Source organism: Pomacea canaliculata, linkage group LG5, assembly GCF_003073045.1.
Source record: "Pomacea canaliculata isolate SZHN2017 linkage group LG5, ASM307304v1, whole genome shotgun sequence".
Classification (NCBI taxonomy): domain Eukaryota; kingdom Metazoa; phylum Mollusca; class Gastropoda; order Architaenioglossa; family Ampullariidae; genus Pomacea; species Pomacea canaliculata.
Genome location: NC_037594.1, coordinates 27,793,189 through 27,811,149, shown reverse-complemented (window position 1 = coordinate 27,811,149; position 17,961 = coordinate 27,793,189). Strand labels below are relative to the sequence as shown.

The following is a 17,961-nucleotide window of genomic DNA, read 5'->3' as shown; positions in this document are numbered from 1 at the left end:
GTACAATTAAAAATTGTTTAGCTAGTAAGTTTCTGGGAAATGACAAAGTGACAAAAGGGACGAAATAAATAAATAAATAAAGTACTTAACGGAATATATATTTGTTGCCAAAGACATCAAAAATCGATCACATATTGACAAATTTCTTCGTTTATATAATGACAACAAAATTAATGCAAGCAGCAGAATAGTGAATTATTTCAAGACTTTCGCAATTCGTTTTGTCCTTTATTAACCATCGGGTTTAAAAGTAAAAGGCTAATAAAATCAAGACTATTTTCGTGTACTCAACTGACTTTTGCGCCATAGTTTTGCCGGCTGAGCTTCGCCGAGAAATGTCTGCTGGTCCTTCTTCTTGTGCCAGTCTCCTGCAGGCAGTGGTACAGAGCAGGACAAGGCCTTCATGTTAATAGAAGTCTTCGGTCACCTCAAACCTCATTATGTAACTTTACTGCATGATAGATTAGGGCAAGCGCAGCTTTCTACTGTTCTTCTGTTATTGTTTGTGTATCCCTTGACAACCAGACTGCACAATTCTCACTCTTCGATCAGCATGGCTTGATCCCATGCTCTCTCCATTTCATGAGTGAAGGACCAGTCGGGTGGCCAAGTAGTCCGTCAGAAGACGGTCAGACCTAAACTTAACTGTGACAGAAATGATACAACTCCAATATGGCAATAAAAGAAATATTACTTATGGTGACTGTGTTGTGCACGTACTATTCCTAAGGGTTGAGAGGAAAACCTATTGTTCAAATATTTTCCATTTGAATTGACGAGGTGAAATGTATATAAAGCTGTTATTGGGTATTGTGAGACAAAGTTAATGTCACAGTGACCCTCACCAGCTTCATTCTACTACAGCTTTTGTTATATGGGAAGTTTCGAGAATGTTACTGAAGGTGAGTTTGTAATGGTTCAAGCAGTGCCGACATTATATTCATTGAACTAGAATCTTCAATTCTACATGTTTAAAACAATTTTCCACTTTGTTGTAACTCACAGTTATATTCAATCTCTCACCAGTCGATGAACTACGAAAAATCGTTGAGGCCACAGTTGTAGCTGTATGTACCCGTGTCCATGACAGCCAATATAGGTGTAGCTATTAATCGTTTTACTTGATAGCCAACAGTTACACCTTGATTTCTTTTCTCAGAAAGGAAATTGATTGGATCTGCCCCGTCATCTTAATCCAAGTGTCATTATGCCCCAGGTACGCAATTCCAACTTCTGGCCACTATTTTCAGAATGAATTTTGTTTTCGCTTGTTCGTGTTCTTGGTCGTTTTTGCCTTCATTCTCCTTTATCATTTTAAAATAAACAGGAAACTATGTATTATATTTACGAACATTTTCAGCTCGGAAAAGTAAAGTGAAAGGTAGTGTATCTAGCTGACGCTTTGTCATTATTCAAGTAGTTGTCGGTAGCTGTAAATAAATAGTTTACCTAGTTGCTGATAATTCAGATCAGTTCTCCTCACATTCATGGACCAAGACACAACACCAACTACTCAGAGAAACAGCGAATAAAAGTGTTGGTGGGAGACGTTGCAGTCTAACAAAGTGGAGAAAAGTTTGTCGCAACATTTTGTTGGAAGTTGCGATTTTATTTATTTTTTGTTTGTTTGCTGATGCCAGCTGGGTGTGTACTTACTGTTTTAGGACATAATACGTTCACTGGACAGAAACACAAAATGAAATACTGTACAATCATTACTGGACGAAACACAAACCCGACACACACATAGATATAATATATTCAATGAAAATGTTTATTAGCTGTAGTTACAGTATGTCGACAAATCTACTAACTACTAATAGTTAAATAGAAAGTTCGTGTAAATGTAAGAATTATTTGCCACCTAACAACAAAATTTCAAAATTTAATCAAATGGGAAAAAAGTTAGAGCGATCATTCTATGTAAACCCCTTGGGAATAATATCAATGAAATGCAGTTTTTCAGCTCTGATAATATTTTTAATACAATTTGTTACTTGTAATATTCATATTTAAAGTCAAAGTTCACAAATGGTAAAAAAATAGTCCAAAGCACACAAAGAACATCACTATTCTAGTAAATCAAACTTACGCCAAACACTTTGAAGGAAATGAGTATCTTCTGCATAAAGAATGTGAGGGCAGGAAACTGACAAGTTTTGAATGGAAGGACAATGCCAAACTTTTCGTTTCTGATACTGAGTAATATTTCATCAATGGTTACAGAGATTGTAAAAACGACCTGAGATCATAAGACTGTAAGAGAGGATATAATTTTACAAAAGAAGACAGCCACTCTAAGGACGATATGCCAGTCGCCAAGATGCCAGCTTGTAATCGGTCCTCATTACACAATCATGTAGTTTTTTGCAACTTCTTTTAAGAATAAATTGTCACAAAAATAAATTTTCCAAGAAAAGGAAGTTTTTGTGAGACAAGAGCCAGAAGCATGTAATTTACCGCAGCTGAAGCAATTCTAAGCAGCAAGCTTTCCAACAAGTGTTTGAGTACAGACGGGTGTACAAAGAAGCAGAAGTTGATGTCATCCTTTTGCCAGGCATTTTGTGAGCTACCATCACACACTTTAGAAACAGATTGATGGAGTCGTCAAGTTGAATAATACTGTCTCGTGATTGGCTGGAATGTAGTGGCTCACATCTGTCAGGAAAAAACAAAGCGTCAGATGCTGGCGTCGCTTCACATCTTCGCCAAAGTCTCTGTTACTGTCGGTTTGCTTCTACTGTAGGTCTCAAAGTTGGGTAGGTAAGATAAATTCGGACCTCAGTCAGCCCGTTAACTTGCTACATTTGAAAAAAACTCTAGACATTTTCGAAACCTAACACAATAACATCATGAACTCCAGGATCCCGTCCTAGTAATGTTAGTGACTATCGCAGACAGAAGTCTTTAGATATATATTATGTATAAAGAGAGAAGGGTGGCGTCAGACATTAACTACTTGAAATGTATTTACAAACATGTTTAGATTTTACTTTCTGCTTTAAAAAGTTAAACTATGCCGTTGACTACTAGAACCATGCCTTTTACTTTACCTCAGTACAGGTGAACCATTTTCAAGTATATATATAATGTATGTATAATGATTGTCTAACATTTAATGTTTGATGAGGTAATCAATGAACGATTTAAAATTATTAGATTATGACAAAAGGTATTTTTTGTGCACATACCACATTCGATGGCTATCAAGCTGGAGTTCTTTATGCACCAGAAGAAATTATTCAGCAAATTATTCCCGCATACCCCGTTGATAGTATTAACATAGTAGCCCAGCTTTCTGTTGAAGTACGTGACGGTGAACCTTCCAAAATATACAAACTATTTAATTTTATGTTCTGTAAATGTGTAATTCACTGTGTAAAACAAGATGTGAGTAAAGGTCATTATCTAGTCAGGTCAGCGCTATTTAATGTAAATAGAGAAATCTTGCACCAAAAGCCCGTGGCCAAGAGCACGGTTGCCATACAGGATGTTACAACCATCACTGGAGCAAAGAGGAAGATGCACTCAAAATGAACTGTCAGAAAAGTCAGGTTTAGAAACACTAAGAGGAGATGTTTGTACGCTGATAATTGTTTTAGCTTTTCTGTTGCAATTTTCGAGATTTTAATTTTTATGAAGTGACATTATGGAAGAACACAGACAAAGAAATCATATATATATATAGAGAGAAAGAAATGAAGACAGCCTAGCCAGTCCGAGAGTTAGATGGCTAGATTATCTGGTGTATCGCTAAAATAAAAATCTCCTTCATAATAGAATTTAATGTAACTTAGTTTGTTCAAACAGTTAGGTCACAATCAACATATAGATGATAAATAAATAAATAACTAAATAAATAAATAAATAAATAAATAAATAAATAAAGTCTTTAATATGTCATAAAATATCACTATTAAATTAAATTTAAGGTACAGATGTTTTATTTACAATTATAGGACACTTATTTTAGATTTGCGTTTTGTAATTATAAAATATTTACCTGAAAGTATCGTTAAGGTCCGCTGCATCTTCCATCATGTCAATCAAGTAGTGGGAGTAGGTGTTCAGGTTTATCTGTATTGTGAAGGGAGGCTGCTTCAGCTTGTTCTCGACTACCAGCGTCACGTTCTTCTTCTGTCGTGGGAAGTCCCCGCCATCTACCCCAGGGGCACATCTGCCTTTTCTGAAAACCCAGAGGGTTACAAGGTGAGTCCTAGTGTTTGTCAGACAGAACTAGACTGTAAGAGGGTTAAACATGCACTCAGGTACACAAGTACACACATTCTCACATGATAGCTATATTTCCACAGTATTGTACATTTACCATCGAGGAGGAAATGTTGGGAATAATCACATCCTGCATCGCAGAAGAAAAGTTCATTTATATTATTTCAAAATTTTAAGTTCGTAAAATAATAATAGAAGAAAGCAGTCAAAGTAGTGAAAAAAAAAATATATGATGCACATTTCTCAACAAAAAAAAAAAAAATAAAAAAAAATGTACATTTTACTTCCTTATCTTGGCTAAACACTGTGATGTTGATGTCAGAGATGGGAAAACATTCTCGTACAATACAATCCGCACAGTGCACATTATTAAATCGTGTTTCTCCATCATGGCAAGAATTTTTGAAACGCGCTCACATTATGACATTGTGTGTTGAAGAAGTCGTATCTTGGAAAACTCTTCTTTTGGTAGGAACTTCAAGCCATCATGGTCTATAAATATAATGTTATCAAAACAATATGTACTAAACTTTACCAATAAAGAAAAGAGAGAAAAAAATCAACAGCAACGACAGGAAAGGCAAAACATATATATATATGAAGCGTACCCGTTCGTAGAAAATGTAATTGTATATCCTGCGAGAAAGGTTGATGCTACAAGAAGTAATGCTGCACAGACCACACTGTTGGAACAAAAAGCCATTTTATAGAAATTAAGTTGTCACGCTCTCCAGAAGATACTTTACAGAGGTAACATCAACGTTTGATCAGTTGGTTGTCTGTCACACTAGGAACAGTGTCTAACGCTCAAATCGTGGACTGGTCTTTGGACGTGACATTTTGTTTGTCCCATGAAGAGACCATAAGACAGTCTGACACATTAGCAATGATGCGACACTTATGTAATTTCCTTTACACTTGGGCTATCGCTCGAGAAGGATGCATGCCCATTTCTGGGAAGTGGCGCAGTTTCCGTAACATGATCAAATTCCAAACATCATTCAAATCCTATTCCGCTACTGTCACTGCTACAATTACCCTGATAATGACTTCTGCCGGACAGCTGCCTCAATGTGACTCACGTCAGATTAAAGTTGTTGACATCTTCAGTTGCTGAACTATTTCCCTTTCATGTAAATCACTGCTTTGCTGTGCCCGTTGAAGTTTATTGAGACCAGAGCACAATCGTGGTTCACTGGCCAGTGATTATACGTACGGTATCAGATCCATTCCACTCAGGTCAAGAGGCAACTGTCTGCCCTCTTTTGGTCACAGAGACCTAGGATGTCATTCGTGATCTAGGGCTGTTTTTGTTTTTTTTATTTATTTATTTTTTCTTTTTGTCGCCCTAGAACCTCCTGGGCTGTTGATAGTAGCACCTTTTTGATGTTTCCAGAGAAGGTGTTTACATCAGATTTTACCATGTTCAGTTCGGCAAAATTTTACTCGAACTGTGGCCTTGAAGACTTCTGCAAAGTTTGGGTCTTGCAACTTCTCAATATCAAAGTGAATTCTTGGGATGTTTGAGAGTTTCTTGATAGCCGAGGTCATAGCCGCTGCTAGTGTCAGCGCCTGGGTTAGTCCTTGTCTTCGTTTAGGTGATGCTGGATTTGAAGCGTCTCGGCAGCAGGATATAGTCGATTTGATTATGGATCAATCCGTCTGGTAAGTGTCACGTGGCCGTCCTTGATTTCTTGATTTCTTGCCGGCTTATGGAGGAAAAGTAGGTACTTAGGTAGGTGATCCGATCATCGAAACATGAATGCCGTGATACTACAAACATGAAAACGCTGAGCAGGCGGAGACATGGTCTTGGTTGATACAAGTGAAATATCTTTTATGTGTTGTTGAAAATTCCCGTGGTACACAAAATTCAGTTAATAAAAGTATTGCTACATGTATATGCCGTTAGCATAGAGGGGGAACATCAATTCGTTTTAAACGAGGGTTATCTTCTGATACAGCTCGCTTCGTTACTTGACGTTGATTCTTAAAATCTGCAAAGAAACCCATTCCTGATACAGAACCGTGTCAAACATGAACATGCACGAATAAAATTTTCATCTATAATTTATATCATTTTATACTACCAATAAATATGTTTCGCGGTTACTTTTCGTGCATGTTCATGTTTGACACATAAAAGTGAATGCAATCGGCCGCGACTTTTATACCTATGTATTTGTGTTCACAACCATTTTAATATAAACTGATTCCTTCTAACACTTGTCGTCTTACTCTTTTATTTATGCGCATACGTGCATGCGTGCGCATGTATATGTGTGTGTGTGTGTGAGAGACAGAGTTAGCAAGAGAGAGCATGGCGATTTCGTTAGGAGCAGATGCCTGCGCTCCAGTGAAGATAAACAAAATGACTGAGGTCATATAGCAACATTTCTTTTTCGACTTTTCTATTGTCGTGGATGCTGCAGGATCTGTTCCCTCAGTGATGTGCTTAATAATAATAATAATAATAATAATAATAATAATAATAATAATAATAATAATAATAATAATAATAATAACAACGACCACGACCACGACGAGGGAAATGTGCGATTTATATGATTACGCTCACCAAGCAGCACGATCTTACCGCTTGAGACAAGGAGACATGGCCGCATACAAACGACGGAAGGAGAAACAATGTCAAGATAAGTAATAAAAGACAAATTTAGAAGACACAAGGCTGGATCAGGGAACAAACACTGATGCCAATGAATGTAAGAAATCTGCGGAGGAAGACGAGCAGGCGGACTAGTAAGCAGACTAAGACCACAGTTATTGACAACTAATCAATAGACGAAAGTGATCGAGAGGGCTAAAAAATGAACGAACATGTTGTTGATTGGTGTAAGGAGTAATGACAGTCAAATATACAGAAATACACATATAAACATTAAAAACCTGATTACCAGCCATTTTTATTATAACTATACCCCTGTAGGCGAGACTTCTTCAAAATGGGAAGCAACAACGCATTGCTTAACTCATCTTAGTTATGGGCTTACTTCCCTTATACTCAATGACGCCCCACCCCAGTCCAGTCACCTATACAAATGACTCCTCAGGAGATTTAATAAACGAAAGATAAGATTGGCGAGATATCCATGTAAAATTCTTTAACCTAAATCAGAGACAGATTTGTTCAAATGTTTGCACTGTTTCCGGTACATTTTAGATATTGGTTTTCATCACATTTTATATATGTATATGTTGTGATTTTGTAACGCAAGCCTGAATACAGAATTTTATTAGTAAATTTTACTTGAATATTCTGTCTTTATTTGATGACTGAGTCCTCAAACAACAGACAAGTCCTTTTGACAAGAAAGAATACAATGTTAAAATGTGCATGTATATAGGAAACAGGAAACTAAGTACTGTAATCGGATTCGAGCTGACGCCTCAGAGCAGACGAAAAGATGGCTTCAAACCACGTGAGAATTTTAGCCAATGGGGTCGGGTTAATGATAAGGCGATTTCATTTTTATAACAAGTTTAACGTGTGACCTAGTTTTTAAACAGATATTGCTCCTAAATTTATGAAACTTAAATAAGAAATTCTGAGGTTATAAAACGTGATTAAAAACAAAAACTTCAAACTGTGGCATTGCTTTGCCTTTAGTTCACACTGCGAATGAAAAGGTAACTCTCAAGGTCCTACATGTTTGTGTCTACCAGAGGGCAGTGGGTACTTCCGTCAAGATGAAAATGGCAAATGCAACTGCGGCTATTGTTCGAAGAAATCGGCCTGGTACGAAATCAAAGGTAATTATATCGACGGTTTTTTTGTAATAATACTATCTTTCAGAAAAGAGGACTGGCGATCATATGATAATTTGGTGCATTATATTTCACTCACTCCCACTCTCTCTTTCTTTCATGTTTCATCTTCTCTTATTGGTTTTATACCATAAAAAATATTCTACCTATACTGTACGTTTTATGAAATCCATTAAGTGTAGTGTTGTGTTGTGATTTTACGCAGAACGTTGCTCTAACCGAGTATTTGCATTTAGGATTGGTGCAACTGGCCTGATGAATCGTTTGAAGAAATGGACAGTACTTTGGCCGTGCAGCAGGTCTGAGTCAATCATATTTACAATAATAAAAATTACTAAACATCTTTATGAATCCTTTTAAGGAAATCGGTGTGTATGCTGACAGTTACACTAGAACATCGCTTTACTATATTCAGAGCATTCTACTTTGATTTGTTCATTCTTTTACAGCATTTAAAATATGCATTTTAAAATTAGAATTGTTAAATAAAAAACTATCAAATTTTTGTCACATGCAATTACAATAAAAATGGCAGTTACGCTTATTTTACAAACAAAAACAATGAAATATATACAGTGGTGCAGAAAACTATGCTATATTCACAAATGTTTGTTTTTTCCACTTTAGTTTATACAACAAGCAATTAGAAGAGATGTTTCTAAAGTTGAAGAGATTCTTACACCTCCTGATGGGCAGGATGAGGGTGTATGGAAGTATGAGCATCTTCGGTAAGTTTTTAGAATGTCTTTATTTTGGTATTATAGTGATTTCTTTTTCCTTGGTATTTTAAACAGTTTCTACATAAAGAGAGCAGTAGGAAGACAGTGAGTACGTGTATATTCCAAATGTGAAATTAAGATACTTTAGGGATACATGTAGTTCTTTATATTGTGTCTGTCCAGAAGATGGTACAATCAGTTTTATGGTACTTGTTTTGCAAACATCATCAATACTCCAGAAAGTATGACAGGAGGATAGCAGACGTCAGAAAATAGTTTGTCAGACCCTGAGAAGAATCAAATAAATCTATTCATATTTTATTTCTTTTAACTGTATTACTTTTTTAGTACTTTGCATACTATGCTGGAAACAAAAGAGATATATGCAATTTAAATTTATTTTTACCATTCTCTGTATAGTATACTAAAAACAACTACCAACCTAATTGTCATTAGGTGCTGTTTGCTCCAACTGGTAGACCTTAGTACCTGATTATTATTCCAATTATTAGTCTTTTTTTAACAGCAGTAAACAAAACTGAAATCTAAGAACCAAATTTACCTTAAAAGGTTATCAGGCTGAAGGATCTTAAATACTGTAGAGATCTAGATAACGAAACCTATATTTGATTACAAATGGCCACTAAATTTGTTGTGCAAAAACTTTATCCAAACGGACAAATATGAATGCATAAAACATCTTAAACAGAGGTTGTCAACATTGTCAAAAATATTTTTTCTATCTCTTAACAAAATATCTGTGGCTTGACAAATCTTTTTTGCAACTATTCTAAACACAGTTTTTAGTGACACTTTTTCCATTGTAGCTGTTATTTTAACTATGAGTGCAGCCATTGAATAATAAATAAATAATTTGCTGTACATTATTACGAAATAAAATGCATAACTTAAGAGACTAATAGATAGATTTTTGGAGTTTTATTCCCCATTAATTTTATTCAGTAACATCAGAAACTTATGAAATGGGACCAAAATCTAGATCTTGGCTCCCTTAGATTTACCATTAAAAGGTCTTAGTTTGGTACATCTAGTGTGAAAATAACTTTTGAACCTTTTCAAAAGATAGTTTTTATTAAGATGTACTGTTAGCCATCCAATGACTTGTTTTAAGCAATGACATTGCTGCATTTTGTTTGAAAATTTTGTAAACCAGGCAATGTAGCATTACAGGTCAATCCAGGTTTATTAATCTTTTCTGAATATATTGACCTTGTAATAAGTTAAAAAGGGACACAACACTGTATGCATATAAATTTATTGTTAAAAATGCTAATGAATTTTAAGAAATTATAGATAACTAATTAATTATACAAAAAAGTCAATAGATTTTAGAATCATATTTCAACTTGAATCTTGCTCTAGCTTCTACATTCTTTTGACCCATACTGGATCTTCAAGATAGTGAATGGATGCAGCGTCTTAACAAATAGTTCATTTATAAATATTCCATGTTATGTATAATTGTAAGTTATATTTTATTGTTCTTTATCTTTATATATACATTCATACATTTCTCTCTCTAAACACATTCTTATTTTCTCATTTGCAGGCAGTTTTGCATGGAATTGAATGGTCTAGCAGTGAAACTTCAAGCAAGCGTATGTATCATTTCATTTTGTAGGAAGCAGTGTGTAATATTTTGGAAAAAAAGTGCTCTGTTTGTGAGTGAAAGAGAGTGTTTGCGTAAATGAGTGTACGCAATATTTTTATCACCTAGAGGTTATAAGCCATATGCTAACTACAGCTGTCATGGATTTCAATATGCAGTTTTAAAAAAAATTGAAAGGGTCAGTAAGATGCAGTGGCTTCTTTTTACTTTTCCATCTGTTGGGGGGTTTTGGGGATGATTTGATCCACTTGGCAAACATAATCTCATGCAGTAAAATGCATTTTTTTCATCACACTAGAAGATAGATGCTTTTTTGTGAGTGAGGGGGATTTGGCCTTGAGACAAAAAGACTATAGAATTGCTGCTGTTTCATAGTTCAGATTAAGTAACATTATAAATGCTTAACATCATATTCATTTTTCTTAGATTACTGTTATTTTTTAATTATTTTACATTGTTTTAGGGTGACTGTAACCCTGAGACTTGCACCCAGATGACTGCAACAGAACAATGGATATTTCTATGTGCAGCCCACAAAACTCCCAAAGAGGTATGTGTGTATACCTGGCTTGTGTCATTTGAAAATGAACTTTTCACTGCAGCTGTCTTATGCACTTTCCATTATTTTCCTATCATTGTTATTAACAGGGTTCCCAGGTCCTTGCAAGGTCCTTTTAAGTCCTTTTATATTGAATTTTCGCCGAAAGGCCTTTTAAGTCCTTTTATTTGCCATGCGGTCCTTTCAAATTCTCACACAGGTCCTTACATTTTCTCTGTGACCCTTTTAAGTCCTTTTATCGATAAAATATTACCACAAATTTATTTCCGGAGTCGACTTTGGCGCAAAATACCGACGATTTTTCGCCGCATGTTTGGTCTACACATCTGTACAACACTAGTTGCCCTTCCGTATTCGCAAAAAACACTCTTTTTTCAAAAGGTCTTTAGAAACTTACTCTTTCTTGAACTTTGATCTTCTAGTACTACTGTGCATAGCTCTATTTCTCTCTCTCTTCCCGTTAGAGTGTGTGTGCGAGAGAGAGACACGTGAACTGACTTTTGTATTACACCAAAGAATGGCTTTTAGGTTTTGCAATTATTATTACTTAGATTTCTAGAAAACTTGGAACATTAACGGTGTATGTTATCAGCGCGCTAAGGACGCTTTTTAAGTTATCTAATCTAAATATGGCAGACAGGCATCAAAATTAACTCTTTGATTATTTATTACTAGAAATACATGTATTTGAGAACATAGAGAAGACCACAGATTCATAAATAATACATCTTTCCGACCACACAAGAGAAAAACTTAAGCATTGATGACTGTCACTTAGGTCCTTACGAATGCATGAAAGGTCCTTTAAAGGTCCTTTTTTGGCACCATCCCTGATCCCTGGGAACCCTGTATTAAGTTTGTGCACAGAAGTTGCATGGTCTATCTCCCTTGGTCCATAATCATTAGCTCACCCTGGGTATTTGTGTGTGTATGGTAGCTGACCTTTTAAACAATAATATTCAAAAAAGAAAAATTCGTAGTGAAATACCATAAATTTCAGACTATAAGCTGCGACCTTTGTCCCAAGTTTTAAACCCTGAGGTTTAAGCAGCATTGCAGCTTGTTTGCAGATTTTTTTGGATTCCAATTAATTTTTTCGATGAGCTCCATGTTAAAATGTCAACTGATAATGTTATAATGTTTACTGCTCACATTTTTAAATCAAAGCCATATACATTTGAAGCATTTAGATATTTAGATGAGTTGCGGAAGCACACACCCTCATCATGGAAAAAACAAGATGAAAGGCCTACATTTACAACAGAAGTTTCTTGTGTTGCCTTGGAGTGACTTAACTTTCTTTCCATGACATCATATGCCTTTGCTGCTTGCAGTGTTAAGCAATAAGATATTGTTATGTATTACTCTCCAGTTGCCTGTGGAAGGCATACAGTATTTGGCTTTTCTTTCTGCTGCATTCATGAGGTCTGGCTGTTCACAATTTTTCTCAGCAAGTTATTCCGCAGTTTTTTAGATGTGTTACATTATAAGTAAGGAATACTAGTGATGAAAAGAGACATTCTTGACTTGACGAACATCTGTTCATCTGTGTTTTTCTTTGTTTTGCTTTTTTTTTTTTGTTAATCAAAACTGATCAAATAAATCATGATTGCGAAAAAGCCAGAAAGTAATATAGCAACGCGACCTTCTGTTCCAATTACTACTAATACTACAACAATGATTACCTTTATCTAATCAAGTAAACTTTCTAACTAACAGTATTTTTAAAAATCTGCGAAATAAATGTGCAATCTTTCTCAAACAAAATAGCATGAACAATGAAGGAAGAACTGTCCTGCCAAAACATCTATATTGATCTCGGTTATGTTGTCGGCAATGATGATGACCTTTTTTTTTTTTTTTAACCACATCAGACTGATGCGTGGTTTGGTATCAGATAAAAGCTTTTCTCTCCCCTTTATAATAAAATTGTGTTATGTATCGTATGAACCAAAATAAAAAGTAAAAAATAAAATTGCTTTTTTAGATTGTTGATTCTCATTCATGGAAATTAAACTGAAAGTGGAGCAGTGTCTGACTATGGCCATGACCAAGCTGATGCCGCAGGCTAAATGCACTTTGTTAGTAAAGTTGTAGCTGTTTCCTGCTGTTTCTTTTTATCTAGTCTTTAAAAAAAAACAATTTGACAGAAAAAGAGCATATTTTTCATTCATTTGTTGATTTTCAAAACACAGTAGCAGTAATATGCAGTATGTTGGAAAGTTATGTTTCATGTCACAATCACAGCAGCTTGCTCGGTTTGGAGTATTTATATATATAGCAGAAAAATACATAATACATATTACAAAAGTTTTGCATTGATTATGAAATTATTCAGTAAAAGTGCTATATCAAGCATGAAACATGAAAATTATTATTTTGTTGTTATAACTAAACAGGGCATTTTCGTATATATGACAGTTTGGGAATGTCAGTGGCCTAAGTATTTTGAGCTCCTGGAAAGTAGAATATAAATGTTTTGACTGATTTCAGTGTCCAGCGATCGATTACACACGGCACACACTTGATGGCGCTGCGTGTCTTCTTAACAGTAACAAATATTTTCCAAGCAGGTTAGTGGCGTTCAGAGGAAGTTTATATTGAACTTTACCTGTTTCTTCTGCCTTTTTTTTTTTTTTTTAAATGTTTCATTTCTGTGTGCTTGTTTTTTGAACAGACTGTTATGCAGTTTTTAGTGTGTTAAACTATTCATGACCCAGGATTCTTCAACTTTTAGCGTCAGCTTTTCAACATAAATTGTTGTTTTGATTTCCAGGTGATAATGCTTAGTGGCTTAATCATTTTTTTTGTATGTTTTTGTGAGAGAGATGGTATTTTTCTTATAACAGGGTCAGCATTAAAGAGTCTTCAGTGGCAAAGCTTGGATCAGTGTGCAGACGTGTGTACAGGATATTTTCACATGCTTATTTCCACCATAGAGCTCTCTTTGATGAATATGAAGTGAGTAGATGTGGGTTGAGTTTCTTCACATCTGTTTTGTTTCTATTTCCTTTTCTACTCTTGTCTTGCCCTCCTCTGTCTGCTACTACTAAATTACTGCTTTACACCTTGCTTGTGCCCCACAAGCCCCACCTTACCATCAACCGCTCAAACATTTTGTCTGGGAGTTAGCAAAGACGAGGAAAAAAACTCAAAACAACATTTTTGGGGGTTTAAAAATTGCTGCCATTTTATGGACAAGAAGTATGCTAATGCAGGCAACATTGTTTGGGCTTCTTGACTACTGAAGTTTGGTGCCAGAAAGGGGCAGTAATTTTTGCAGGTGGCTTTATCAAGGGAAGAGTACTTTTGGCGAGCTGCTTGCTTCTTTTATATATGTATTACTTTGTGACAGTCACTTATTTACTGTAATGTGGCATCAAAATACTAAAATAATTGTTTAACCTACTAGAAAGTTAAAACCAGGCAAAGCAGTGCAATAGAAGCTCAGGAATATAGGAAGCTTTTGTTATTTATTTTGCATGTTTTGCATTATGTGTAAAACTCATAAAGACTTGTAATTATTCGGAAAAAAAAAAACAAATATGAAAAGAAGATAAAATAAGTGACCATTATTGGTTCATGAGGATACCCTACAGTTCTTTCACATTCTTCGTGACAATGCAATGACAATAAGTCTACTGAAGAACTGAGAAATATGTCGACAGAAGTGAAAATTTGCTGTTAGAAGTGTTTCACTATGTATTTTTAATGTCTTTTCTTTTCTCAATGCAGAGTGTGATCTTTGGTTGTAATAGTGGTGCTGCATGATAAATGCTCCCTGTCATTACTATCAATAGTTGCCCATGCTTATTAAGTAATATAAGCAGAAATTTCAAAAAATATTTTTTTTTATTTTGTCCCTCTCCCCCTTTTTTTATAGATATTTAAGAACAGTCTAGGTAGCCATTTGTCATAATTTGTTACATGCACTGTTGCTGTGTCCTATAGATACCTGGTAAATAAAACAGATATATTATTTAAATCACTTAAGTATTTCATTATTTACTGCATGATGGTATCTGTGATGTAAAAATTCTTCTGTGTAGAAAAGATTATTTCACCATTATACCATGCCAGTTAAGGAAACTGTTTGATGACATTTTTTTATCGTGTCTTGTCTTTCTCAGAATGAAACCCATCTCTGTCGACGATTCACTCTGTTTGTGACCAAATACAGCTTAATGCCAAGGGATAACCTGATAGTGCCAATTCTAGGAGACCAGCAAGCTGCTGATGGGGAAAGTGAGGCATAATGTTTGCCAAAGACATTTTAAATGATGGAATCTATAAGTGAATAGTCATCAAAAGTTACCAACACATTTTTTTTCAGATTGTTTTCAACTACATCCCTGTGTGTACCACATTGCTTAATGCAACAGTTATTTTCTTGCATGTACTGAATAAATTTGTATCATAATTATATTTGGATTTATAGAGGTACACTTTTAGTGAGAGAGGAAGAATGAGAGTCTTTAGTTATTGGTACTCTGTGTGTATATATATATATGTGTGTGTATGTGAGAGAACTGGGGGAATTAGTGTTTTATGCCAAGCCAGCAACTATTGCTATATCACAGCAAGGCAGCCAGCCCTGTAAACAGATGCAGAGAAAGAACAGAGTGCCCGGTATGAGAGCTGAACCCTGGACAGCCAACCTTCACTGTATACCAGAGAAAGAGAACTGTATGCAAGAACATTTTAGTATGCAGCACATAGTGATATGTCCAGCCCTCGCTGTAGAATGATCTACATGTTCTTGTTAGTTTTATTTATTTCATTATGTAATATTTAGCTTAGTAAACAATTCTGGCATCACTAATTTGCATTGTATTTCCCTAAAATCCCTGTCAATGTCTTAAGAAGTGCTATCATATAGACAACAGCACTTTTATCTCAGGCTATTGTCTTTATGACAATTCCGTACGGATATTTGCTTTCATATATATTCACGGTGTAAGTGATGTCTTAAAACACCACATTTACGAGGAAAGAATGCTATGGTCATTGTCAAGTGATGGAAATGTCTGGAAAGATGCTATCATTCGCGTATGTTTTAAGTTGCAGTCTTTTCTCTGTGCTGGTTAAAGAATAAACCAATTTTACATGGCACTGAAGTGCAATAAGATGTGTATTGTTTTTTGTTTTTTTCTTTCTTTGATGGAATTGAGATCTAAATTAAAAGGATGAAAAGACACCATTGTGTTCTTTTTGTCTCAAATTAAGCTTTGTGACCAAGTGAGAAAGATGGTGCTAGTATCAAGGTGAGGTAGGGGTGTCTCCCAAGAAATGTTATGCTTTATGAATATTCTATTTATTTGATTTTCTTATGAGTTTTTTTCATGTTAATTCTGCTCACCTGTAAGGTACAGTGTATGCATTTATGGAAGAGTGACTCTGCCATACATGTTATTTATCCACTGCATTCTGCAACTCCGTGGGACCTGTGAAAGCTAATTCATAATTTTTTTGATGGCCCTTTAGTTGAGGTCTAAAATATTACAATTTGAAGTATCCGTGTTGCTTCTGACTCATTTGTAATATACACTCATTAAAATTCTCTGATGAACTACAGTTATTTAATAGTTGTTTTTTTATTGTTATGCTCACAGAAGCAATTTTAAAAGAATTTAAATTCTTGTTCAGTAAAACATTAATGGTAGAGTGTACTGTCTGTATGCATGATTTTGGATACATTTTAACAATACCGACTTGATAATAGCTGTTATTTCATTTCTTATAAATATGAAGACAATATTTGAATAACTATGGTGAAAGACCTTTGTTTACCATTCCTTACACTGTTCATAATAATCATGGTAAAATTCTTATCAGTTATCTTGCATGGGAGCTATGACAAATCTCTTTCCATTAAAATACAAAAATAAAAAAAAGTGATTGGTGTAACTATTGATTTAGCGGTGAGGGAGGAGAAGTGCTACAGGAGCAAGAGGAAGTTCAGCTCCAAAATGCAAGTGGTGAACAGAAAGGGACGAATGGGGCAAAGAGAGCGAGACGCCAGCATACAAGGCTAATGGAGCAGCCATTGACCATTTTCCTAAGCAGTGCGTTGTCAAGGGCGACGCAGTTTGCCTTCAGCAAGCAGCTTTCAACAGCAGGCTGTATTGTAATCGGTTTCTGACGGCTGCCACAAACAGATTTGCTCAAACCCTGAGATATTATCCTACTCTTATCTTCTATTCACACATACACATCTCTATATCATACCCTTATATTTTAGGACGTCAGGTTTAATTCTCTTTAATAGGAGCAGGATCTTCAAACCCCTAAAAAGATGAAGAAATGTGTTAACATCTTTATTTAATGCTGGTTTATTTGTCGACCATTTACATAGAGGCCTCGTTCTCACACTAACGTAGAATAGATTGTTGTTCTATTGCTGAGTATACAAGTATATAGAGTCTGTTGCTTCGTGTAACTGTGTGCACGTGGTCTTGCCGACATCTAGGAGAGCAAAGAAAAGATCTCACAGCCGGGCGTCAGCGTTTTCTGGACATATATAATTATTTGTCTTCTGTAAATTACATTCCTTACTTTTTTTTAAATTTTCATATTGTATATTTTCTCCTTTTTATTCCTAAGGTTTCACTTATTTTTTAGCTTGGTTTTCTTAGGCGAAGTGTCTGTTCTTCCTTTTCGCTTTGAGTGGAACCTGCCCATTGCAGCAGACGAACGACCCCCAGAGTGCAAGTGGTCTAAAGCCTCCAGGCTGATCAGAAACTTCAAGTGGAGGGGAGGAGAGAATTACTGGGTGAAAAAAAATGTCGCGTTTTTCTGACGAGAACCATTTTATCATCAGTAGTCCTAAACTGTACAGACCACCCTTCCAAAATGGAGGGTATTAAATGCGCACATGGATATTTGCGCCCGCAGTTGGAGTGCTTTTTGTTTTGTTGTTTCTTTGTTCTTGGTTTTTTTTTTGTTTTTGTTTGTGTTTTTTGTTTTTGTGTTGGTTTTTTTTTTTTTTTTTTTGGAAGATGTTATCAATGGCAGTTATTTTACATAATACTTCTCAC

General features: G+C 35.3%; 2 protein-coding genes across 2 annotated transcripts; one reads left to right on the top strand and one right to left on the bottom strand.

Moving 5' to 3' along the window:
* Positions 1–1,753: 1,753 nt before the first annotated feature.
* LOC112564585 lies at positions 1,754–5,118 on the bottom strand. Its single transcript, XM_025239509.1, has 4 exons — positions 4,839–5,118; positions 4,004–4,186; positions 3,192–3,322; positions 1,754–2,658 (listed from the first exon to the last, which is right to left on the bottom strand). The coding sequence occupies exons 1-4, from the start codon at positions 4,931–4,933 to the stop codon at positions 2,585–2,587; spliced, it is 483 nt and encodes a 160-aa protein (XP_025095294.1). The 5' UTR covers positions 4,934–5,118; the 3' UTR covers positions 1,754–2,584.
* Positions 5,119–5,852: 734 nt separating this feature from the next.
* LOC112564584 (MOB-like protein phocein) lies at positions 5,853–16,496 on the top strand. Its single transcript, XM_025239508.1, has 9 exons — positions 5,853–5,895; positions 7,915–8,001; positions 8,253–8,315; positions 8,644–8,744; positions 10,306–10,354; positions 10,829–10,915; positions 13,418–13,497; positions 13,774–13,885; positions 15,055–16,496. Exons 2-9 carry the CDS (start codon positions 7,939–7,941, stop codon positions 15,178–15,180), a joined length of 681 nt encoding a protein of 226 aa, XP_025095293.1. The 5' UTR covers positions 5,853–5,895; positions 7,915–7,938; the 3' UTR covers positions 15,181–16,496.
* Positions 16,497–17,961: the final 1,465 nt, after the last annotated feature.